We start from the raw sequence: 25,753 nt of genomic DNA on the forward strand, positions 1-25,753 counted from the left end.
TTTAAGAACAAATCTGCACCATTCTTTATAATGATACAAGCCTGTGTTACATTATCATATTCTTGTACAATGTTACTTTAGGATTGAGAACTATTTAGGAAAGACATATTCCTTTTGATAGGATGGAAAATGGAGTTGATGGGGAAATTGCTGGAGATGGCCATTCTTTTTTAAAAAAGATGTGAAAACTATCCCTCGAATTTCCATCAATTCTTGATGTGCACCTTGCTGTTGAGCCTGAGAGGTCCCTACTCTTCTCCTGTCTGTGTTTTGTTCAGCACAGTTTTTATGACTGCACTGCCAAGATGAATTCTGTCCATGCTTGTTTTCTTTCTCCAGGTATTCCCCACTGGGTATTGCTTGCCTCATCTGTGGAAAAATCATTGCAATCAAGGACTTAGAAGTAGTTGCTAGACAACTTGGCATGTACATGGTCACTGTGATTGTGGGTCTTGTCATCCATGGAGGGATCTTCCTGCCTCTGCTCTACTTTGTGATAACAAGGAAAAGTCCATTTTCCTTCCTTGCTGGGATTTTCCAGGCATGGATCACAGCACTAGGCACAGCTTCCAGGTACACCTGAGGAATACCAGTGGGCTTTATTTTTTAGCAGATTATTACCTGCTTTTTGGAAATGGTACATCTGCTTGTTCTAACCTTCACTGCAAAATCATTTTATGCCATTGAATGAAAACTATTTTTAATACAACTGTGTTTAAATAAATCAAAATACCACTTGCCTTCAGAAATCTCTAGAGAGGCTGTATCTCTGCAGAGACCTGCAGACATCTGGGAAACCTACATTTTTGTTTTCTTTCTTCTTTAGTTTTCTTTTCTGACATTTGTCTAATCACTTGTGCAAATGGTGTTAATTCTGTGCTTGTTTCCTCAACTAGGGTAAGTAGTAATTCTATTTATTTTGACAGCATGTTAAGACCAGTCTCATTGCATTCAAGAAAGAAAAAACAAACATTTCTAGGTTTCACAAAAGAAAAGGAAAAAAACCTCTCAGTTTGTATTTTAATCAATTTTGGCAAAATATACTTCAGTGAAAAACTGAGCATTTAGACTTGTCAATGCACAGAACAGGCTCGAAAAAGTGTAAGTAACACAACCCTCAGTAATAAATTTTTAAAAATCAAAAATGTGTGTCTTGCATTGGGGTAGTCAGTAGATCTTGAGTTGAAAATGTTTTTCAGCTAAATGCCATATTTAGAAGTGTTTTCCTTCAATCAGTGTTTTGTTTCTGAAGATAATTTAATCTTCCATTTTAATTAAAAAGGTGAAAACAAAAAAACATAGTTCAAAATGGACCACCAGAAAACTGAGCATTCTTGATCTGAAGAATGCCTGGAAAGAGCTGTAATATAGCTGTTTTTCTGGGTCAATCCAAACCACTCTGCTGAACAGCTTCTCGTTCTGATGAACGAGAATCTCTGAGGGATCTCACTGATGTGCATAAACATTTGATGACACATGCCAAGAAGATAAAGCGATACCCATTTTCAGTGGTGCCACACTGAAAGGAAGAACCATCTGAACACAAGAAAACTCTTTTTTGCTGTGGTTTACTGTGACAGTGCATGTATGCTGGCATAGGTTACCCAGAGGAGTTGTGGAGTCTCCATCCCTGGAGATGCACTAAGCCTGTCTGGTCTGGCCACAGTCCTGGGAAAAGTGGGAAACCTGCCCTAGCTGCACATGCCTTGAGCCAGGTGGTCGGGAGGGGTGAGCTCCAGAGATACACTCCAACCTCAGTAGTTCTGTCCCCTGTGATAAACAATGTTGGATTATAGGAGATCTGGTCTGGCCAAGAACAGATCAAACCACGCTCATGTCTTGGCCTCGGTCCCACTTCCAGCTAAATGTAGGCCTAATTTAAAAATTGTTTAAAAAACGCTTAAATCACAGCAGAAAGTGGAAGTAAAAAATGTAAACAATGGTATTAAAATGGTATTAAAAATTCTGATTTTTCTCCCTTCTGTGTATGTGTTATATTGATTTTAATTATGTCTTCTTTGGTTTTTTTGCTTTCTCTCCCTAGTGCTGGAACATTACCCGTCACATTCCGGTGTCTTGAAGAAAATCTTGGTATTGATAAGCGTGTAACAAGGTTTGTTCTTCCTGTTGGAGCAACTATTAACATGGATGGGACTGCCCTTTATGAAGCTGTGGCTGCCATCTTCATAGCACAGATGAATGGAATTGACCTGGATGGAGGCCAGATAGTTACTGTGAGGTCAGTTCAAAAGAGTCCTTTGTTTCTACAGACTGTAAAATGTGAATGCTTTGGGTTGGATATCTTCTCAGTAGCTGAGTCGTCTCAGTTGGATTCAGTATGAAATTCATGGGTTTCTAATAATGATATGCAAATGAATGTTTTATATATGGCTCCTGGCTCTCTGGTGGTGCGTTGTCTATCATTTGCAGCCATAGTGCATGCTGGTGGTGTTTTACACTTCTGCAGTTCACAATTGTCATGGTTTAACCCCAGGCAGACACCAAACCACACACAGCCACTCACTCACTCCCTCACCAGTAAGACTGGGGCGGGAATCACAAGGGTAAAAGAAAACTCATGGGTTGAGATAGCAATAGTTCAATAGGAAAAGCAGAAGCAGTGCCCACAAGCAAAGCAAACCAAGGAGTTAATTCATTGCTTCCCACAGGTGAGCAGGTGCTCACCACCTCCAGGAGAGCAGGGCCCCGCCACACGTGACAGTCACTTGGGAAGGCAAAGAACATCACTCCAAGCTTCCCTTTTCTCCTTCCTCCTCCCACATTATGCACTGATGATTCCACCCACATGTGGTGTGGAATGTCCCTTTGGTCAGCTGGGGTCACCTGTCCCAGCTGTGTCTCCTCCCCTGCACCCTCAGCTCCCTCACCACTGTGGCTGTTCAAGAAGCAGAAAAAGCCTTGGCCCTGTGTGAGCCCTGCTCAGCAATAGCAAAAACATCCCTGTATTATCAACCCTGTGTTCAGCACAAATCCAAAACACAGCCCCATACCAGCCACTGTGAAGGAAATTAACTCTACTCCAGCCAAAACCAGCACACAAAACAATGTAAATTGTAATACAAAGCATTCTCTGTTATGGGTATGCTACAACTCATCTATGGGCCATTCACTTTCTAGAATATATCTGTTTAAATATAGTAGAAGAAAAAAACATACCTAAAAAATCTTTCTATGTGTTTATATTTGCCTGTGCTTTTTCTGTGACTTTGATGAACAGGAAAAAAATAATGAACTGAGAATAGCCCACCCTGAGGGTGAGATTGTCTGTGGCATGGTCTAGATATTCCCAGACCTTTCATCTCTAACCCAGCAAATATTAACTGTAGTCTTTTCATATCAAATTTTTCTTAGCCAGAAGAAAGCTGAGCATCTGTAAGAACATAAGAAAGTACCCATTAAAAAAGGATAAGAGTGATTGAAGATTGTTTACTGTAGGGGAGTTTTAACTTGATGAAGACAGCAAGTCTAACATTTTGAATAGTTAAAATGGAAACCACAAATCAAGGCTGCCAAGTTTGTCTTTTTCCTGTCATTTTCACCTACACAGTTTTCTTTTATTAAACCTTTTTAACACTAAAGAAACTCTTGCAAAGGGATGTCTAATTTTATGTTTCTTGCCCAGCTATACTAGTCCCATATTTTCCATTCATTTATTTCCTGCCCTGACTCCTGAAATAGTAAAGCCAAGTTTGTAAAAGGTATTCAGGACTGCTTCTAATGAAGGCAGATGCTAGACCTGCATGATCCATATTTGTTCCTAAAATTGGAAACTGTCATTTCAGAGATGCCACATATTAAACTAAATTGAGACCAGGGAAATTCAACTCGAGGATCTGCTGTTGTCCAGGAGATTTGGTAGGCCTGAACCTGAGTTACTCATCTTCTCTTCCTCTGAGGGGTTGAGCAATTGACTCTTCCTGACCTCACCATTTCAAGGCTGGTGTATCCGACTTTGTGACTGACATTTACAAAGCACGGAGCAATTTTGGTCAATATGCAAAACCACTGTTTTTCCTCTTCATGCATTTTTGCTACAGCAATGTGACAAGAACTATCTCTTGAGATGGCAATACAGATGAAGGAAAGATAATTAGGTTTTGTCTGAAATATGCGCTTTGTGATCCTGACAATATTCAAATGACCCAGACATAACCTCATAAAGACTTAATTAGCCTTTGACCAGCCTTAGTTATGTCATACTGGTCATTTAATTCTTCTGATTTTCTGTGTTCTTTGGGAAGGGGTGATCTTGGTAGCTAAGACAGGTTCTGTTTAGTTCTGAATGGTGCTAGCTTCATTCCCCTCTAGGTTGAGCTTCATTCCCCTCCAGGTTTAGCTTCATTCCCCTCCAGGTTTCTAAGTGCTGCTGTGGGAAGGCAGGCAGGAGCATTTCCTCACGGAGCTTGGAAGGAATCCCCTACCAGTTTAGGCTGGAAGTGCCTGAGGATCTGGCATCACGTGCAAAGCCTGACAGCAGAGCCGAGCATCCTGCCTGCACATCTGCTGGACCTATTTGGATGTTTAGTGAGCCAGGCTGCACTCTAACCCAGACACCTGACAAACACACTGCAGCCTGGGTCAGACCCAGCCAGACAGCACCTGGCAACTCTAAATCAGGCTAACAGATGAGTTCTGGGGCTAATGGGCATGTGTTTCCTGTAGAGTCTGTTCTCCCCTACTTCTGCATTGGAAGCACTTTCAGATGTGTTGGGTACGAGTGGAGGGGTGAGCCCCGGTTCTCCCAGGAAGCCCAGAGGAAATGGCACTCACTAGCACAGCTCATGCTTCCCTGTGCTAAGGCTCCACCCACAGCCCCATTGCCCAGCTTTTATTGCTGGGCAGCCCAGCTGTGGAACTCTTCTCTGCCCTGACTGCCTGCCAGGTGAAGTCCCCCTAGAGACAGAGCGTCCCCCCATTTTCTGCCTCCCTAACACCTGGCATGTGTTAGGGCTCTCAGCATGTGTACAGCCCCTGTAATTGTTTTTCACCTCGTGTATAGCATATATTGTGGCATAAACAAAAATCAAATTGGTCCCTCTCACCTGCTTTCCTTCTTATTTACCCTCATCCTCTCCCTCTGCTTCTCCCTCTCCTCTTTCCTATTTTTCTCCCCATAACTTGCTCTCTGACAAATTTATTTTCCATTCTTTATAAAACTGCCCAATTATGTTGATATTTGTTATGGTCCATGTTGTATTTTTACAAATATTTGAAGCTCAGACATTCATCCTACTGATTTTCATCAAAATATATGAGGCAAAAACAAACACAGGTCTGGATTTATGAAACAATCAGATAAATTGTGCTTTTTCATCTAGGGTGATTTGTATCTAGGCTTGTTAGACCACTGGCTTGTATTTTGGGAGTTTTGGATACCAGACTTTTATTCTTCTGTATTTAATAATAACTGCTTTCTCTCAGCCTTTAACTCACAATTCAGTCCTCAGGTAACATAAATAAACAGAAACTAATCACCCTGAAAATCCAACCTCTAGTCACTAAACTTTGGCATGTTGGGATGGTCAAAACTCAAGACTCAAAACACTGGATGAGTTTATCGAGTTCAGAAAACACCAGAACACAGACTTGAGTGTCATAACTAGCTTGCAGACAGCCCTCTTCCAGCTCTTGAAACAAACCCCATAGATCTGACCTCCCATAATAAATATTTCTAGAGAAACACAAGAGAGAAAAATATGACCAGAGCTTACCTTGATTTATCATATAGTTGTGTTTAATGGGAAGAACATAGTAAAAATATGATCTTCCTAATGGTGACATGAGTATTTAAGTAAAGTGTGTGTTCTCTTCCTGCTACTCCCATTTGATTTTTGGTTTTGCAGTTTGACCGCCACCCTTGCCAGTGTTGGAGCTGCCAGCATTCCCAGTGCAGGACTTGTCACTATGCTGCTGATCCTGACTGCCGTGGGGCTCCCTACCCAGGACATCAGTTTGCTTGTTGCTGTTGACTGGCTTTTGTAAGTTGTGCTGACTCCACTGCTCAGTGCAGAAAAGGTAGTGAAGTAATGTTTGTCCACAGTGCTTTACAGCCATCGGTCTTAAAGGACTGTAAGTCTCTCCTCTCCAGATAAATCAAAGGAGGAATTGGGCTACTCAGTGAAGTAGGAGGCACTGAAAGCAGCTTCTCAGCTGTTACAAACTGTTACAGAGCTACTGAAGTCAGTTTCTGTGAGCCAAGGATCTTGGCACACTTGTGAGCTCACACTTTTATATTATCTTCTCCCTAATGCTGCTTTTCCATCACTCAAAAGCAGTTTTCTAATCTCTGCTTTCATATTTCCATTTGTTATAGTTCTGAAGGATGAACGCTGAAAATGCAAGTTCCATCAGGATGTTGCCAGCAGACTATAGAGTGATGTGGGCATTTGTAGTATCAAATGTTTTATACTTGTAGGGGGGAAAGTTGGTTTCTTTTTGTATATAATAAAACAAAATACCTTTAAAAAGAGCCTGTTCCAGGGCAGGACAAAGACCAAAGACAAATAAGAATGAAAACTGAAATAAAGAAGGTAGTTCCCTAGTTTCATTTTACTGGCAGATCATTCAGACTAGAAAGAATGGCTTTAATTTCCAAGAACTTGTGATCAAAGTCCTCCAGTGCCATTGTAGGTCCTCCAGCAATAAACAGCTAAGCCTGTTTTCTGAAGCTATTGGTCTTCAACACTTGAATACAGAAGCTGTAAATGCAGGCAGAGGATATGCCAGGCCACATCCTTTCTCTTGCTGTCATTTGACAGCTGGGATATCCTTCTGTCACCTGTGCAGAGCTGAAAGAGACTCAGTAGCCCTTAAGTTGTACTTGCCTCTAGAGAAACTTTCACATTGTCCTGTACTGCTGCAGCACAGTATATTCTGGTTTATTCTGGTCAACAGCCAGCTCTCCCATAATATCCTTTGAAGCAGTAAAGACATTAGTTTTTGTTGTTCCAGCTGTGGTGTACAGAAAGGGATACATAAATATAAGTTACTATTTGTGTGTTTTCTCCTACACTAGCAGCCTCAGCTGCCTGCTTCTGGTAACTTTCAGTTCCAGATACACAATTAAAATTATGCAAGAAGAAATAGCAGAGTTGAGAATGTTCATGTGCAGATAAAATAGAAGTTTAATTTTCTGTCATTTTCTCTTGGCTTATTGAGAAGAATTCAAGAACTAAATCAATCCTCTCACATGTATTTTGGCATGGTCTATCTGTCACTAAGAATTTTGAAGGCTAATATGCAGCTCCGATTTCTGCTTCAGGGAAGAAAGAAAAAGGAATTCACAGCTTGAGGAGGCAAAGGGAAAACCTGACTTAGATTATTTATATAAAACTGAATCTCATGATGTCATGATGGTGAACGGTGAAATGAGAAGGTGCAGGCATAGGGAAGGATGTGATATAGTGGGTTTATTATATTTATGATGTCATAGTTGAAAACAGGAAAGTGCTATAGGAATCTGCAGCTGGAAGAAGGAGAGAAAAAAAATATATACTTTAAATATCTGTGTTTCTTTGCTCTCCAAGTAAGGCAAATAGGTAGGTTTCTGCAGCTGGTAGGAGGATGTGCAAAAGGAGCCTGTGGTTTGTTTGGTCTTTTTAGGGAAATGTATTTTTAAAATATTCCTGTGGACTGAGAAGCTCTGCCTACACTAGCAAGCCTCAGAGCTGTAAGTTTATCAGCAGTTCTGATCCATTAGTGAGTGTAGCATTTCAGCAGCATTGTCCCCACTGGCTAATCCAACCTTGCTTAGGAAATAAAAACTTCTGTACTGTGGAGCTGTAGCCATGATGAATGTAGGAAGAGGAAGGATAGGAATTCTGAAAGAAATACTTCAAGATAGCTTTCCAAAATAAATTAAAGGCAAGAGAACTTTCAGCCTGAATGGTTGGGTTTGGATCCTCATGGCCTACTGATCAGCAGTGCCAGTGCAGCATGATTCATGAGGTAAAAGGAAAAGTGAGAAAAGAAGAGGTGAAAAGCTCTGTGTCATGCCACTGGTGCTGTGAAGTCAAGATGCTGTTTGTTGGTGAAAGTGCTGTACTTATTAATCTATGTTCAACAGCTAAGAACTTCATTTTCCATCTTCCAGTGGCTGTGTTGTGGTAGCCATAATGATTTAACGAACTATGAAAAATGATGCTGCTGATATTGCTACATTAAGAAAAGGCATACAGGCCAACTTCTGAGCAAGCTTTTGCACACACAAACCAGGCATAAAGAATATCTGAAATGAAATGTCATAAAACCACATTTTATTTACCTACAAACATTAAATAATGTTAATTACAGCAGTATTTCTAACAGAATGTAGAAGAGAAAGTTAATAAAATATTTAAGACCCAATACCAGCCGCTTTTCTGGAACCCATGAGTAAATGAAACCAAGCATGTACAAATACTTAGAACATCCCTTCAATAACATTACAATTTCAGATAAAAAAGGGTTTAAAAATATTCTACTCTGAGTTTTTCATTATTTTGATAAAAGCAAATATCAGAACATCAGCTGATTTTACAGTACTACCACCATCTGAAATTGTGGTCTTACCAAAAACAGTTTTGCATTATTTGGTCATTATTGTGTAACAATAATTTTTACACAAAAACAAATTATTGGTGTTATTGTGTAACACAAAAATCACTTTATGTCAAATCCTAAGACTTGGCACTCTCTCCTTCAAACTGGAGCTGAAAGATTTCTATATTGATTTTTTCTCAAGCCTCTGCGGTATGTATTGAGTTATTCAATTTTTCTACCTCCCATGCTTGCATACTCAGTGTAAGCTCTTTCAACCAGGCAAGTTTCCCAGGATTTCACAACTCTTACAGTTTAAAACCAAGCACAACACAGCAGTGACATTTAATAGGAAAGCAATTGTATGCCAACAGATGGAATAAAATGAGCTTATTTTGCTTGAGCCACAAACTGGGTACTCTCCAGATGTGAGCTGACAAGCTTAGCAAGTATCAGTGGTACCAGATTAGTGGCATTTTGCAGCAAAGAGAGAGAAATTAGGGAAAATGAGCTTGGGCAGCTGATCTGGTAAAGCTTCATTCAGTAACTCAGAAAAAGATTGCTTCAGTTCTGACTCTGGGTCTGAATATTTTAACTCTGATCTAAGCTTTGGCTTAGATCTAGATTCAGAATATTCAGACCCAGTTGAAGTCTGGATGTTATGAATAGGGTCTAGACTGCAACTTTCCTATATTTGTTTTGTTTACATCATCCCACTTGCCTGGAATTAATTGATTGGCTGGTTTTAACAAAAGAGTATGTACAATTGTCTTTGTTCTTCATAGGGTGTTCTTTGCCCCAAAAGAGGTCAGTAGCACTTTGCTGTTGATTCCTGACAGCTGGGACGTTGCTGTTTCTGTTGCAAGGAACTTCCTTGTTTCCTTGGGATCACGCAGTGTAACACATTGTGCATCAGTGTGCACTTTGTATTGCTTTATCTCTCAGCTAGTAGCACGTGTGCATGACCTCAAATGTCATCTCCTCAAATGACCCTTTCAGAATTTGAATTCTGCCTCAATTATATGTATTCTCTCCACCTTGGGTTTTTTAGCATGCTAAACTATCAGTCTGTCACCTGGCATCAGTGAATCCTTTCAAAATTTAATACCATTCATGCAAATAAAATTAAGTAGGTATTATTTTTGTAGAGTTGTATTGCCAGGTTCAGTGTATTTTATGGTCTTAATTAAAAATCACACCAGAAAGTCTTATTTTCCTATTCTACCATCTGATCAGATTTTAAATAGTCTTCACAAGCATTGGATGAGAACTGCATAAAGCATTTAATTTGCATGAAGCAAAACTGGAAGGACGTTTTCCTCCTATGGGTTGTTGATTTGTTTCTTGGGGGAATTACTGTAGAGGTTTTCCCCTTCTGGGTATTCTTTGAAGCCAAAAAAAAAAGAAAATTTACTGCTTCAGCAAAGATATTACACCACAAAATCTGTAAATACATAAGCATAATAATGTTGAGAGGGAGAGGAGAAACTTGAATGGGACTATTATTCCACAGCTGAGAAAGGAAGACTTAGAAATGTGTAGAGTAAAGATGTTAATATGGGCTCAAATATGGTTTATATGGTCATGAATAAGCATGAATAATGAATGTTTACTGGTTGAGGCTTTATATATTTAGATGTTTTCTTTTCAGTCTTTTACAGAAAAAGGAGATGTCACACAAATCTAGTACTAGAAATACTAGAAAGATTGTTTTGAAATTAATCACTGTCTTGGGAAATGAGGTCTTACATGCTAGCTTTTGTCACTTGGCAAATGTCCACACTGTTCAACCTGGCCATTTTTCTGTAAATGAATCTTCATGAATATACTTCTGAGAATTAATCAGTGTAATCACTTCGCTGACCTATTTGGCAGAGCTAGACTCGGTTTCTTTCAGTCGGTTTAATTTGCAACCCTTGGTCAGAAGGTTTTTAGGAGTTTTATGTTCAGTGCAGATAGGAAGAGGCAAATGAGATTGTAAATGATTTTAACATGTGTGCTGCAGCAGAAAAGATAGCAAGACCCATCTCCCATTTTTGCACACTTTTGGTCATGTTTGGGGCAGAATTCTGAAGTCAGGGAAAATCCATAACTGTGACTTCACTGTTGTCAGATAGAGCCACACTAAAGACAAGACAGGAGAAAGGTGGCATGTCTGTTTAATGGCATCCTGTCCAGAAAGTGCCAACAAACATATTTCTTTGTAATGAAGCATGCTGGCCTCTGTAGGCACCCTCCTACAACAAGGGGCACTCGTTAGTGAAATGCTGTCACAGGCTCATAATTTTGTAGGCCATGACCTATATTTGGGTTGCTCATATGCCAAGCTCTGGCACACATAGTGTGAGTGGGCATGCTGCCACACCAACAGATGGCCATCTGTAAAGATGGTGCCAGGAGAGGAGCTTCAATGGCCTAAGCATTATGGAGATATTTCAGGCATTTTTGTTCCCCATAGTTTGCTATGAGCAAGGGGAGAGGCCTTTGTTCACTAGAAATGAGAACAGCTCATCAGAACCAAAATCCTTTTCTCTGGCTGCATTAAGTTCAGTGCTCTGATAAATTCAGATTAAACAAAGGGCTGGGTGTGAGCCTGGTACCCTGATATTGAAACCTCCAACTCCAGAAGCAGGCATGAGGTATCTCAGTAAAGCACAGCTCTGCAGTTTGGCTGTGATCTAGCATACATTCTTTGCCAAGCTCCATGAGAATAAGCAGCTGGGACATAGGAGTTTGAGCATCCTCACTGTCTGAAAAAGTCCCTTGGAAAGCAGACTTCTCCCATTTCCCTTGAAATCGCCTCCCATCTCTCAGTTCAAAAGATACCTTAAGCTTCCTAAAACAAATGCAGTAACTGTACCATAAACAGGACTGCTGTGCCCTACTTTTTCTTCCTCTCATGCCATTCAGCCTCTGCCTTTTCCTTCTTTTGTAGGGACCGGATGAGAACGTCAGTCAATGTAGTGGGGGATTCTTTTGGTGCTGGCATTGTCTACCATCTTTCCAAGGCAGAACTTGACACCATTGATTCCCATCATAAAGGGCATGAAGACATTGAAATGACCAAGACTCAGTCAATCTATGACGACATGAAAAATCATAGGGAAAACAACTCAAACCAATGTGTTTTTGCAGCTCACAACTCAGTCATGGTAGATGAGTGCAAGGTACCTTTCACATTTATGGATATTGAGACATGTATATAGCACTGCATGCTTTATTTTATCTTATTTTTTAACCTGCATGTATTTTTCAAATCGTTCTGCAAATAACAATGTGACAACAAGGTCCATGAACCCCAGACATTTTGAATGTGTTTGAGCAGTTCAAAAGATGTTTTTTTGCACTCTTCTTAAAACTTGTCATTTGATGGGAAAAAATCATGTGCTTTGTTTACATATCAAAAGGCAAGATGCAGCGTATTATGGAATATGCCAAGACACAGAGAATATGGCATCACCTTCTATGGACATTTACTTAATTTTCTGTGGCAACAGAGAACTTAATTGCCAGCCCAAATGAAGGATGGCTGCAATTCAGATGCAGGTGTTGTCACTTGCTGACTGCTTTCATGATATGCTGTTCAGAGGTCAACACGTTGAATGCGCTTTAGCATGAGAATGCTCCTGCACTCACACAGCAGCTTCTGCTTCTCTTCTGTCACTGTTCCTTCCCAAGGCACTAAGGCACAAACACTCTCTCCCCTCTGTGACCCTTGCTGTAACTAACATGCAATATTAATACTAATAATGACGTCTTGATCAGAGTGAAGTGAGCTTGAGCAACCCCACCAGCTTAATGTGAAGACAGCTCAGGAGGTTAGTGGTTAAAAGTTCACTAAGAACCCACCACTGGGATGGAGCTGTTTAAAATCCAGAGAGGGCTTTTGAAAAGGGGGAGAAAAGAAAGTAAAACAAGGTGGAACTTCTAATTTCATAGTCTTTTTTTCAAATTTCACAGTCTTTTTTTTTTCCTCCAGTCTGATGCTGTATGCTGTCTTTGAGACAGTGGGTTTGCCAATCAGCCTACCTTAGCCATTTATCCAAACAGATTCTCTTGTATCTTCCAGCTGTTAATGACTGCACTAAGTTCATTAGCAGATCACCATTTATATGGGAAATATAATCCTATGCTGTCATTTTCACTTGTCTCTAGCCTGGTTGGAAATGTTCTTTAGAAATACTTTTTTTCCTAATGCTTACTTCCTGAAAATGCAGATCAAACTTGAAATTTCAGGGGAAAAAATAATACTGAATTCAGAAAAAAAACAAACAGCATTCATCTTATCTTTAATTTTTGTAAAAAATTTTCAAGGTTTCAATGAAGTGATTTTTTTTTTAAATCATACTTTTTTCTGACCTGGTTCTCCCCTTTCTCTTCAGACCCACTCTTTATCCATTTGGAAAATTTTAAAAATAGGTTCTGAAATGGAAAGAGAATGCATGCTTACACAAAATTGAAAATTGTCATTAATTTATATTTCTCAAAAAAGGCAAGGACACAAGAGATTAAAATTAGAAGAAAAAAGAAACTCTCTGGAAAGAAAGATAAAGAGCATGTGCACACACACACTTTTTGGATAACTTCTTTTGGAATTTTTTGAAAACTGTTTTTAATTTAAATAGACAATGCTGGGTTTAAGATTATGTTTATGGAACTGAATACTGATAGTTTTATCTGCTCACAGTTTCTCAGATTTGCGGAGAAATCCAAGTCAAGTTAAAAAGTAGTAGCTTGTTGATTAAATCAATACTTGCTGCACTTACTCTTCTCCTTCAGTTTCTCATATAATTTCCCTAACTGAGGCAATAGCTTGTCTCAAAACCATGGATTAATGGTGCTGTGTGTCATCCCAAGCACACCCTTTAATTCAAATTTGAGACCAGTGATTTTGATCAAGAAATGTTTGTTCTTTTTAATTGTTTTAGGTTTGCTCTGCTTACAGTCTCAGTTTGCACTTTTAAACTCATGAAAAGAGCCAGGCTTTACCAGATTGAGCAGAAGACTGACTTTGAGTCTCTTGTCTGTCTGCAAGCTGCCAAAAGGATGTGTTGTTGTGACCTAATTGATGAGCTATGAATATATGCTGGCACTTGCCAAACATTGGGATCATGTTGAAGTGGTCTACGACTCCCAAGTGTTAGACTTGCAAAGCCAACAGAGAGTAGGAAGGATCTGGGGCTTTAAAAGAGCCAGTTGTTAAATTTGAAAAGTCATCTCTTCATCCTGTCCAATGCACTGGTGGGTTGAAAAGCTTACTGCAACTCTGGTCAGGATATGGAAAAGCTAATCTACTAGCATGCCCTTTCTATTTACTTTCTGTAATATATTCCATGTATAACACCAGTAGTTTATAATTTTGCATGGTCAATGTACATAATTAATAAGTAGCTTACCTTTGTATGGGGTTAGAGTGGTTGTTATTGCATGATATTTTTGTATTTTTTTATCATATTTCACATGACTCTCTGTGATTTTCATTTCTGAATAAGCTGTTCATTCCTGTACTTGCATGTTTTCCTCTTCCAATAATTTAAGAAAAAGCTTGACTTTGTTTCAAAAATCAGTGCATTTTGTCATGTTTCCATGTCCCAATGCTTCCATATATCCTGTTTATCCAGCATGGGGAATTTCAGCTCTGTCTTTAAGTTTTCATTTGAAGCTGAAGATGTTAACTTACAAGGTAAGTTAGGAAAAAGTAAGCATTCATTTAGAAATAAGTGAAAGAGTCTCTCACTTAATTAAGATCTACATCACTTTTGTAAAATTAAGTTGACATTTTACTTTTTTTATTTTTGATTTTTTAAAGTCATTTGGCTGGAGATTCTTTCTTGAAGCACAGGTTCATTTATGCTGGTCTCTGGAATGGAAGATATTGTCCAGTGTTCGCTGTGAGTTGGTAGATCTCTATAGGTCTTTTACCAACTTAAAGCCTAAAATTTCCAGCATATATCTTTATAGGAAAGAATGAAGTTTGCTGTACATCATGTGAGACCAGTTTAGCATTACTATGAATTTTTAATTGGACTGTAGTCAAAATCATTCACTACATTGTAATAGTGGTATGATGAGCAATACCTTCACAATATGTCTTTTCTTCCATTTCTTTAAAGGTGGTGTAATTGTAGGTGAGTTTGTATAGATACACATCTATGATTATTCTGGCCTTGCACATTTTTCATGTTGCATCAGATATGCAGCTTTGCTAAGGAATTCCACTGAAAAAAATACTATTTTCTAAATTAAAAAAAAATCTGTTTTTTACATAATCCAGAGAAATCTACAAGAGACAGAAAGGGGTAGAATCGGACATATTTATTAAAAAAAAAAAACCCAAAACTGCAGTGAAGGTTAAGAAAATGTGGAACATTTTTCTACTACTGATGTTTTCTAGTCATTATAATAAATAAATGAACAGGAGTCTCACTATTTGAGAGTGTTGTGAATTCTGAATAAATACATTTTACTTACATAATAATTGACAGTGTATGTAATTCCTGTAAATATCATAATCTTCCATATAAAACTCACTACTTTTCTTGTCAAAGTGCCTTGGCCTTTAAGTTGCTTGTTGATGATAATTACTTGCAGGTAACACTGGCAACCAATGGCAAATCTGCAGACTTCAATGTTGTTGAAGAAGAGCCTTGGAAACGGGAAAACTAAGTGAAGAGATTCCTAGCTGCATCCTTAATAAATCCTGAAGCTATCTTGTGGCAGAAGATACCATGATTAAGAAGATTTCTCTTTTTTTTTTTTTTTCCTATTTAACATCTACAATTTCTGCTTAATTTTGTAACTGAAACTTAGCAAAGATCTCATCAAGTCATTGTAGTGTCTTTGCCAAGCAATGCTCCATAGCCATCTGTCTCCCTTGTGTTACTGTTTGGATGATGCACCTGGAGAATGCTCCATGCAGTGCAATGTGCTCTCACCCACTTCCCCTTTCTTTCAAGACACAGAGAATGTAAATGCTGCAAAATGGGAAGATCAAAGTGCCAGTACAGTTCACTACAGGGACTCAGGGTCACACATACAAGAGAAACATAACACCACGTAAGCCTTCAAGTGTTTCGGTGACTCTTGTGGCATTCCTGATCTGTTTATCACTGTATGGCTAAAATACCTTTTGAAAACATCTGTAAAGATTTCCATTTGTTTTGATAATAACAAGCACTGTATTTTTGTGCCTAGTTGTACTTTAAACTGAGCTTAGATCCGGGGGCAGGATTAATGCATAGAAATCAATAAATTGTCCCAGACATTTTGTTAGATCAGTACAACTAGAACTTAGCATCAAGAGAAGACCTTCAATTTCTATGTGCATGTGGTGTGTTTTTATCAGATGTCCCAGGGCAGGTGCAGCCTTTATTTTATGCTGGGGCTGTGCTGCTTTGTGACCACGATCCACCATGCAATACAAGTCAGTATAATTACAGGGGTAGTAGTTCTTTCACTAAATCTGTAGCTGATGTGCAAAATACAGAAAACCATGGACTCGGTTTTGCCATTTTTAATCAAAGTAGGTGGTACTTTACTATTCACCCTGCTCCACTGATGTCAGAGGGGTTTCTCACATGGATGAGATACTCAAGTAAGGTACTACTAAGATTGATTATGGATGTTATGATTAAGTACTTGATAATGAGCTGCAGACAAGTTCTGAATCCACTATTCTTACAGAATTTTTGAATGTGAGCATCAGGAGCATTTGCTATGAAGTGAAAGCCATCTTTCAAGTATGTCATGTTGCAGAGAGTGGCTAAATCTTGAATTCATTGCTAAACCAAATTCCATATAAAGTTGAGAGAGTTTGTCCAGGGTTAGGACTGAACGAAAATGAAACCGGAATTTCAGGATTTAGGCCAGTATGTTGAATTACATCTCCGTCTCTTTTTGCAGAGTAATAAGTATATAACTCTCTCATGTCAGAGAAATGTTTCTTTGAGCACATGGCATCTGAATTAATGAGACATTGTTTGATCAACAGACTATATCTGACTCAACTTGTCAGAAGAAATTGCAGTGAGAAGAAACACCTTGTGAAATTTTTTTAAAGGTGCTTGTTAATACTTAGCAATTTTAAGATACTGGTGAATAACATTATACTGTTAGCAGTGTTCCATAGCAAAGCTGAGCCACTGTGGTCTTGGAAGGTTCTTCTCACAGAACAAGCTTTGTGCAATTTTGTGGGGAGCTCTCAGAAGTTTTTAGAATGAATCATAATATAAGCATATGATGAACCTAAAAATGGCAAGAAACAGAGTTCAAACATTTATGGAAATAGGCCATTCAGTGTCTATGCTCAGACCTGTCATGGGTTTATAGGGGAATAATGTGTTTAACTGTAGAGTGTTATTTGGCTCTGTAGAAGCTATTAAAGTAAAAATATAATCTGCTTTTGTTCATCTGCATTAATATAAATATTTCTGAAACTGCACACGGACCTAAGCCAGCCAAGGCTACTTGCATGATTAATGATGTGCAAGATCAAGTCCATTGTCAGTGTATCCCTCATTTAAGCATTTATCATGAAATATTTTTCTTACCACTGTATTTTTGTCATCACTTGAATGCCATGGCCAAGCAAATCCTGAGCAAAATGGCCTATATAATTTAACCAATATTGAACCACTGTGAATTCTGTAAGCCTCTAACATGTATTGTATTAGAGGGAGAGGCCTTTCCCAAAGGCCTCCTGATGGATCTTGAGGATTTGAATTTTTTTTTTTTTTTTTTTTTGTGAAGGATGGAATTGTAGCTTATTCAGAGAAGTGGCGGGCAGGTTGTATTCTCTTTTCTTCAGGCATTGCTATTAGCATGTCCAGAGTTAACCTCTGTCTAGGAATTGCTTCCCAAGTAGCATTCACTGGGTTATGGGTCAGGAATGTGCCTGGGATGGTGTGTAGGTACTGTAAAATGTTCCTTGCTCTGAGGGTCCTGGCTTTCATCAAGTGAAATTTGTTGTCACTCCAGTGGTAGTTATAGCCAAGAATGAACATACAGCATTTACCCCAATTTATATCCAGCATTCTTGAGCTGTTTCATGGCACAGCTCACCCATTAATAGATGACTTTTTGTCCTCTTCACCACAGCAGTTTCTTAGGAGCAGCCACACCGATTGCTTGCATTGAAAGTAGCTTTAGAAAATTGCTCCATATACTTTTAGCTGTCATTTGAAACTGTTTAGCAATTGGAAACAAACAGGAATGTCAGCAACATGTGACTAGGCAGCTCCACAAAATTACATATTGAGAAACACTTAGAATATGCTTACAGTTACCCACTTGGGATGTAATGCCCTTTGAAGAGTGCTTCTTTGGATGGAGACTAGGGAAGGAAGGAATGCAGTGCTAGAGAAACCCCACCCACAAATGGGAGGATAAATTTGGATCTTTTGATAGGATTAGAATAAAAGACTGTGATTTTAAAGTGGTAATTCTGTAGATACAGTAACTCAGGGATTTTTCAAATATAATTATGGCGGTATTTCTCTCTTTAAATATGGATGTGGGAGAAGGAGAAATGTTGGATTTCATATATTCCTCTGCTTGTAGCCTGACTGAATATTTAATGTAGTGTTACTCCAGTGCAGCACTGTATTAAATAATCAAAAAGCTTTCCATTTATGTGGGAAAATGTAACTCACTCTTGGCTTTCATTTCTCGATTTGCTCATTCCATGAGGCTGGGTTGCTACTTAACTAAATAAACAGAAAATAACCCAGGGACCGTCCACTTCAGCTAATCCAAGGTTCACATTTCAGCAGGCAGTGCTGATTATTGGCCAGCCTCCTTTTACTTTCACTAAGAGTCTCAATGCATTCATTTATATCTGGCAAATTTTTTGTATCTGCTCACAGTGCTGGGGTGGCAAAGTTAAAGAAAAAGCTCAGTGAAAAGTCATTTGGTTTCTGTGTAGTTCATATTAACATTGTTTTTTGCATTTGCTGCTCTTGTCAGTTCCCCCACCTTTGTCTGTGTATCTGTGATATTATTTGGCCTTTGATTGCTGGCAGCACATTGGCACATGGAAGCGTCTAGACCAGGCAAAGACTCCGTTCATTGCATGCCAAGTGACATACATGCTTACACATTTGCTTCATGCATTTGCTGCTGAAGCTGGGTCAGTATTCTCATAGTATCTGTTCATTGAAAGTAAAGATGCTGTATGTTAGAACTGCAGGAGAGGTGGAGCACTTTGCCACTTAACTTCTTTCTTCACTGCTTCCCTTGGAAAAAAACGTCTGCACCAGCCTTGTAAGAAATGTGTGTGGGTCTTATACACAAAGATTCTTCAAATAGGTAGGGCAAAATCCACTTGGTACCTATTACAAGATGTGCTCTTTCCATTTGAATTGGTGAGAAACTCATTATGTCTTTGAAAAACTGCAGTAGTAAAAACTGTGCCTGCATTGCTTTGACTATGTGAAAGCCCCACTGAAATCTGTGGGAGTCATAATGTTCCAGGAAAAGTCAAGTCCCTTCGTGTCTTTGTTAAGTTACAAGACATTTCACAATCCCATACCAGGGAATAGTCTTTGTCTGCTATTTATAATGAAGTTGATTCTCACATCCAAAGATTTCTGCCAAGATACTTCTTTTATACCTAATTATTTCAGTGCTACAAGTCCAGCACTGAATTTAAACTCAACACAAAAATAAGGAACATTCTCATTACAGGTTTTTCCCATGTTTTTTTCTGAGATATAGCTGATCTCCATTTCTTGGAATTCCAGACTTTATGCCACTTTTTAAAGTAGGAGTAATATCAATTTCTAATTTGTTTTCCGTCACTCCCAGGGTCACTAGTTTTTCAGAAGCAGACACGCAGAAGAGCAGACTGTTCATCTGAGAAGCTGAGGCATCAGCATGTGAACAAATTTATTCTGGTGACTTGCCTGGATTTTCTTTGCTTCCTTGCCTTCACTTGTGTTATTGCAGCCTTGTTGTAGCAACACAGGAGCAGTTGCACAAATCCCCATAACTATAAGCAACATTGAACCTCCCCTCTAACATTCACTTCTCTTTTTTATCTTTAAAAAGGCTCTGAGCTTTAGTACCTGGCTCAGAAGAATCATTTTGTGGAGGCATAAAGGTATAACTGTTTCTCATCTTTCTAATTTCCATTCAGCTCTTTTTGTTGCTGCATTTGAATTAATTTACAGAAGGATGAATAAGAGCACTTTATAAAAATGTACTGTAATATTATTCTGTTATGAGCCTGAAGACTATCTTGATTTTATTACTGTGACTTTTAAGGCCACAATTAAGATATTTTTCATATTAGCCATTATGATAGGTGTGTAGTCTATTGGGACAGTTCACCTCAGCTATAATTCACCATGTAAGATTATGTAGAAGTTCCTGTTCCCAGCAGAAAGCATTCTTGGAAAGATGAGTTAATTTCTTCTCTCAAATAATATTGGCGTCTTTGAAAGGAAAATATTTACCCAGTTTCCTTTGTCTAAAGAATAGTATAGAGAGTGTAGTTTCAAGTAGTAAAAAGAACAAAGTATTTACAGTAGTGAAGTGTCAAAGAAGGCAGTCAAGGTGTAAATGAATTGTTCAGCTTTGCCATGCTGTTTTTGAAAATGTTCTGTTCTTGCTCCTGATTTTCCTGAAACAATGTATTTGGTGCATATTCCTTCCAAAGTCATCAGTCTTTCTTCCCCCATGGGCCCCAAGGCTGTCTCCCCCCAGACAATGCACAGACCTGGGGCAGGGCTCCTGGAGAAGCCCCCAGCAGCAGTGCCTGCCACAGGCTCTACAGTGAGTACCTCCCTCAGTTTTTCCTCCTGGTCACACTTTATGTTCAATGGAAATCTGCTGCTATGAGTGAGTCACACCGCTGCTGGTGTCCAGGTCCTGGTAATTCTTTTACTTCTCTTTTGAGTGGCCTCCCTGGCACAAGGATCTTGAGGAACTGTCCCTCACAGGTGCCCACCATCCCAGAGACATCTCCTGTTTAGGGGAAACCCAGTGACTTCCCACTAACAGATGATATAAATGTAACAGATAGAGTGGTTATGCAGTTGCAACTATGAGTCTTACAAAAAAGCCAGGTTACAAACATTGGAAAAGCCTAGAGCACGATTGAGCCACTGAGTAGGTCTCTATTAGTCCAATGGAAATAACCAACAGACTAATGCAAGATCTGGGGAGACAAGAAGACTTGTGAGATTTCTCACTTAACCCAGCCTTTGCTCTCCTTTCATTTCTAACTCCATCCTGCTGCAGAGCCAATGCTGATCAATGCTAGAGCATCCAGTCCTTCTACTCAACATTCAGGAGTCCTGCCATTGTTTTTAATGATGCTCTGTGGCACACACCATTGCACAAAGGGAAGCTGTCATAGGCAGCATCATACGGCCTGGATTGTCTTGTACCTGTATATTGCTTTGTACATAAATGTAGTACAAAAGTGTAGTCTGCTGGAACTTTTGTTATTCTTTTCCATTCATTTTTTCTACAGTTTTTCAAAGACTGTAAGCAAACTGTGCTTGCATATTGATTTTGCAGTCAGTGTTGTAGATTATAGTGTTTCCATGTAGGCATTTTTCATGGACTTGTGAGTTCTTGTGTACTACAGGTTTTCCTATATGCTTAAAGACAACTGCATACACTTCCATCCAGTATATCCTGCTCCTTTCTTAAATATATCTTATTTCCTATGACCCGGTATGAACTCTTGCTTGTAGAATGCATCAGAAAAAGCTGAATATGTATTTATAGTGTTAAATATTGTGTGCTCAACACTGATTTAATTAAGAATTATACAGGTTTTAGGGGTTTGTACTTGTTCTCTGGAAACTACAGTGTAGACTGAATTAAATTACCTAGTATCTGTAATTTACAGACACACAAATATTTTCTTAGAATGTTTTCTATGGGATCATGTTAGGTAGGGAAATAATCCTTTAAATGTGATCTATACCTTAGAACAAAATCAGTTTTCTTATGACCTTTAGGATCAATGAAATATTTTTGTGTTATGTTTGGTGATGAATTATAGACAAAGCACAAAATGCAAGAAGCAAATAGGAATTTCAAGATGTCCTTAAATGCTGCAGTTCATGATGGAACAATACTATAATAATCTGAGCAATCTTCTAGATTGACTGTCTTGGGCAATCGTCCCTCACTTTTATAATTTTTCCTGATGTTACCTTTGCCAAATCCTGCAGTTCTTCCTTAGGACCTGTTAATGTATAACTGACTGGCTCAGAATGCAGTTTATAGAAAATAGACCTGGGTAGGCAAAAAAAATATGTTGTCAGCCCCCATCCATCTTGCTACAATACATTGTGTGTGAGTTCAGCCTGTGGAAAAAGTTCAGGATTTTGCCACCTAATTTTGCCTTCTTGAAAAAGGACCAACAGAACCACCATGGGACCAATGTAACTGGGTAGCATCCATACAAATACCTCCTGTTTTCTTAAGTATTTTTAAGAGAATAACCACTATATTTTTCAACCCAAATGACAGTTACTTCTCATTTTGGTAATTTCTTCCCATTAGGCAAATACCTGTTGGCATTAAGGTCGTGGCTATAATAATTTCAACGTAATTAATTAACAAATGTTTCTAGAGGAATAAAAATAAAATAATATAAATATTCATAACAACTATATAACAAACAAAAAAATCTTCTATGGCCTACTAGTTCTTTGACTGTAATTCAAAACAAAGAAAACATTGAATAGGAAGGACTGCTGTCCCAGTGTGACTGATACTGGGTATCTCTTCAGCTATTCAGAAATCTGTGGGGCCATGTTATTCTACTGAGGTTTTGAAGCCTAAGTTTTTAGTAGATATATATGTAGGAAGTGTGTTGATATACCCTTGTATTTTGATCTGTATTGTATTTTAAATCAGATGTAACAGGTATTAACTTAATAGGAATTGCAGGTAGAATAGTGCTGAGTTACTAATAGCTGTAAAACCTTATTGATACCAGTTTTGACATTTTGTTGAAGCATGATGTCCAGTGCCTCTCTGCACTTAGTGTAGATAATGTAGCTATCAATACGTAATTTCAGTGAAATGGTATATACAGTATGTGTAGCTGTGCTTTAAATTAATTTAATTGGTATCCGTGTGTTGAGCCATAGTAGAAAATTAGACTGTGTTTTAAAATGTTGTTTGACTTTCTGTTTTTCATTTGTATCTGGGTTTGTTTCTTTTTGACCGTTCAACTGATTAGATTCCACAGCTTAGTAACTACTTTATCTGTCTCTTATGGAGTACCCAATTTTAATAACATTCAGAATCATGTATGCAGCCAGCTCATTGTAAATATGTTAATTTTAGTTTTCAATATCTAATCAGTATGGTGGGTGTTAGAAGCTGCATGTGTGTAGTTCCCTGGCAGTGAGTGAAAGTGATCCTAGCATAGATTTGCTGCCTGGTGAATACACTTGTTATGACCTAAAGAATTAATGTTCACCTGGAATGATAAGTTTCTGTTTTATTTTATTCTTGTTTGCTTCAAATGTCTGGACTCTTTATGACCAGAATCTTAGTAAGTCACCATTTAAATTGGCACAGTGAATGAGGGGAAGTCCATCTAACTGCATTCCTGTTGGATGCCCAGACTGCTTTTGGCTCTGAGCATCATTCAGCCCTTAGTCACTCACGGCATCACAGGATCCCTCTGAGTCACTTCCAGTTACTCCTTGACCACAGATGCCAGGAAAGCAGGGCAGTCCCTGCTGTGACTGGGCAAGCCTGCAGGCAGCAAGGGGCTGCCAGTTCTCTCCAGAGTGCCTGAGGAGTCCAAGTAGGAGCCTCTGCTTCATCCCCCTAGCAGGAACAGTCTCTGAGAGAGATGAATACTCATGGGCAAAGGGGCACTGTTTCTTTAATTTTTAAAAAGGGATATTAGTATTTATTGGAAAATAAATGCCAAGCTAAATACTTCTAAAGCTACTGTAGTTGTTGTACAGGCCTGTTGTTTACAAAAGTCTAGTCATAAAAAAAAGACAGATCAACTATATAGTCAGTGGCAAAAATCTGAAATCAGAGCTACAGTTCAGATCTATGAGAAAATAGAACCTTGCAGCAACAGGAAGCTGATCCATTCCTAGATACTCTGGACCTGGATCATATAATCATCCCCTCTAGGCAGAAAGAAATAAAAATTAGGCCCCAAAGCACAGAAACTATCCTGCTTGGTGAGCCTCACTATGATGCTTTAGGATGAATTGCACACTGGAGTACTCTGTGCTGCCTGCTCATCGTCCCTTCCCCTTCTTTAAGGTGACCAGGAATGAACTGGAATGTTTTGATACATTCTATTGTAAAAAGGATTAAAAAGAGGGATAAGGTTAGTCTTACACTCAGAAAGTTCCTGAGATTTTGAAATTATGTACTGTACAGTATCTATAGCACAGTTTGTTTAGAAATTAATAAATGCAGATGGCAAAATTTCTCCCAACCCTGGGCTCTGTTCTTGTATATTGTAGTTGGAATGCCCTGTAGACTGATTCTATTTTTGTAGTTCAGATCCTTTCCTCTTTACAAGGATTGTTACTCATTTGCTTTTAATGCTTTCTTACAGAGTGAACTGATTTCTGTAACTTTCATGTATAAAACAAACTAGACATTCTTTCTATACTGGAAATAGTCATGAATATAATATTTCACTAAGTGTTGTACCTCTTATGTACATATCATCAATAAATGTTGATTCATAATTTTCACGGTTTACATCTGTGAGTTTTCATTTCAGCCTGGGCTCAATATGGGAATGCTTTGTGTAAGAGTTTAGATACAGCAGTCTGATGAGAGAGGCTCCCTGTTCTGAGAACTACATGCAGGGTAGAAGATGGACCTGATTTTGCCAAAGAGCACTCACTTTATCCTCCAAATGTTCCAGGATGCTGGCTGCAAATGAGCTCATTTTCCACAAAGGCCAGGATTCACTAACTTCAGTTTTTGGCAATGAAGCCTAGAGAAGTGAAAAGACGTTAGAAGAGTAGGAGGACACAAATCAATGGCTGCAGTTGCTTTAGAAACCTACTTCCCTCCCCTGGCTGCTAAAAAATCAATCTTTTATTCATAGCCTTTCTAAAAAAAAAAAAATAAACAAAGCCTGTAGCGGAACTCCTGGAGTTCTTTATAAATAAATTGACAGTATTTAACATATAAATTAAGAGATCTCATGGAGTGAACCGTGGCCCAGTGGAGAGGCAGTTGCCAAGTATGGAGAGAAAGCTCTAACATTTATGCAAGCTCGGAATAGCAGCGCTCCGGAAATAGCACAGCTACCGGTGTGTGATAAAGGCACAACCGAAACCTCGGCTGTGAGGAATAGCAGTGTGCACAGCCCTTATTTCTTCTTAATCATCCACTTGAGAAATTTCCAAAGAAATCCAGGCATGGCAGGAAGTGGCTTTGGCAGTGCCTCAGCTGGCAGTCTGCCCTCTGAGTCAGTAACGAACTAAGTCCTGATGTGGTGCTAGGAGAATCTTTGGGCAAAAAGTAAATCTGATTTACTGAAATAGTAAATCTATCTGCTGCCATTTTGATACCAGAGCAAAAATGTCCTGAGCTGGCCTCATCAACAAGTGTTGTTAATAAATGCATTCTGCTAATATAAAATTCCTTGCTCAAGTTTTTCCAGGATGCCCATCACTCACATACTTCATGTGCACTCTGTACGTTCAAATTCCTTCCATAAAAGGAATCTGTCTGTTCTTCTGTTACACATCAGAATAAAAGTTTAAAGTCTTGATGCCAACCAGTGTACGTTGCTTTTTTTGAAGCAATGTTTCTGCAAAATTACTTAAAATAACCAACCCATGCAGGAACCAGTGCTGTAATTACATGAAGCTGACTTTTCTGAAAATGCACACACCAACGGCTGATTCTCTAAGCCCTTGCAAATTCCTTGTACTCCTTTTCTCCATGTCCATAGCCTTAGAGAAAAGGATTATTTCAGAAGTGTGTTTGTGTCTGGAATGTGTTCCTCTCTACAGGAAATAGTCTGCTAAAAGGGGATATAAAAGCCAGTGAGTTATGAATCATGGACCCATATTAAGAGATATTTCTGTATCTCATCTAAGGCATGAAAGAACAACTGAGATAATACTTCGGGGTTGTTAGATCGGAAACAATCTTCTCCTTTGTGTTAGATAGTACAGGTGAACGGGACAAGGTTATAAAGAAACAGGTGGCCCCAACATACAGTGCTTTAGGAGGAAAACAGATT

General features: G+C 38.8%; 1 protein-coding gene across 4 annotated transcripts in view; it reads left to right on the top strand.

Moving 5' to 3' along the window:
- The window catches only part of SLC1A2 (solute carrier family 1 member 2), an 88,306-nt gene extending 64,064 nt beyond the window's left edge, over positions 1 to 24,242 (top strand). For 3 of the 4 annotated variants that reach the window (XM_077784234.1, XM_021555181.3, XM_021555180.3), the window contains exons 7-11: positions 340 to 573; positions 2,045 to 2,239; positions 5,865 to 5,999; positions 11,474 to 11,705; positions 15,130 to 24,242. In XM_077784234.1, coding sequence (XP_077640360.1) covers positions 340 to 573; positions 2,045 to 2,239; positions 5,865 to 5,999; positions 11,474 to 11,705; positions 15,130 to 15,204 — 871 coding nt within the window. In that variant the 3' untranslated portion in view covers positions 15,205 to 24,242. Of the gene's footprint in view, positions 1 to 339; positions 574 to 2,044; positions 2,240 to 5,864; positions 6,000 to 11,473; positions 14,222 to 15,129 lie in introns of all 4 variants that reach the window. The other variant, XR_013340184.1, reaches the window with a different exon arrangement.
- Positions 24,243 to 25,753: the final 1,511 nt, after the last annotated feature.

The sequence above is a fragment of the Lonchura striata genome, chromosome 6, assembly GCF_046129695.1.
Source record: "Lonchura striata isolate bLonStr1 chromosome 6, bLonStr1.mat, whole genome shotgun sequence".
Taxonomy (NCBI): domain Eukaryota; kingdom Metazoa; phylum Chordata; class Aves; order Passeriformes; family Estrildidae; genus Lonchura; species Lonchura striata.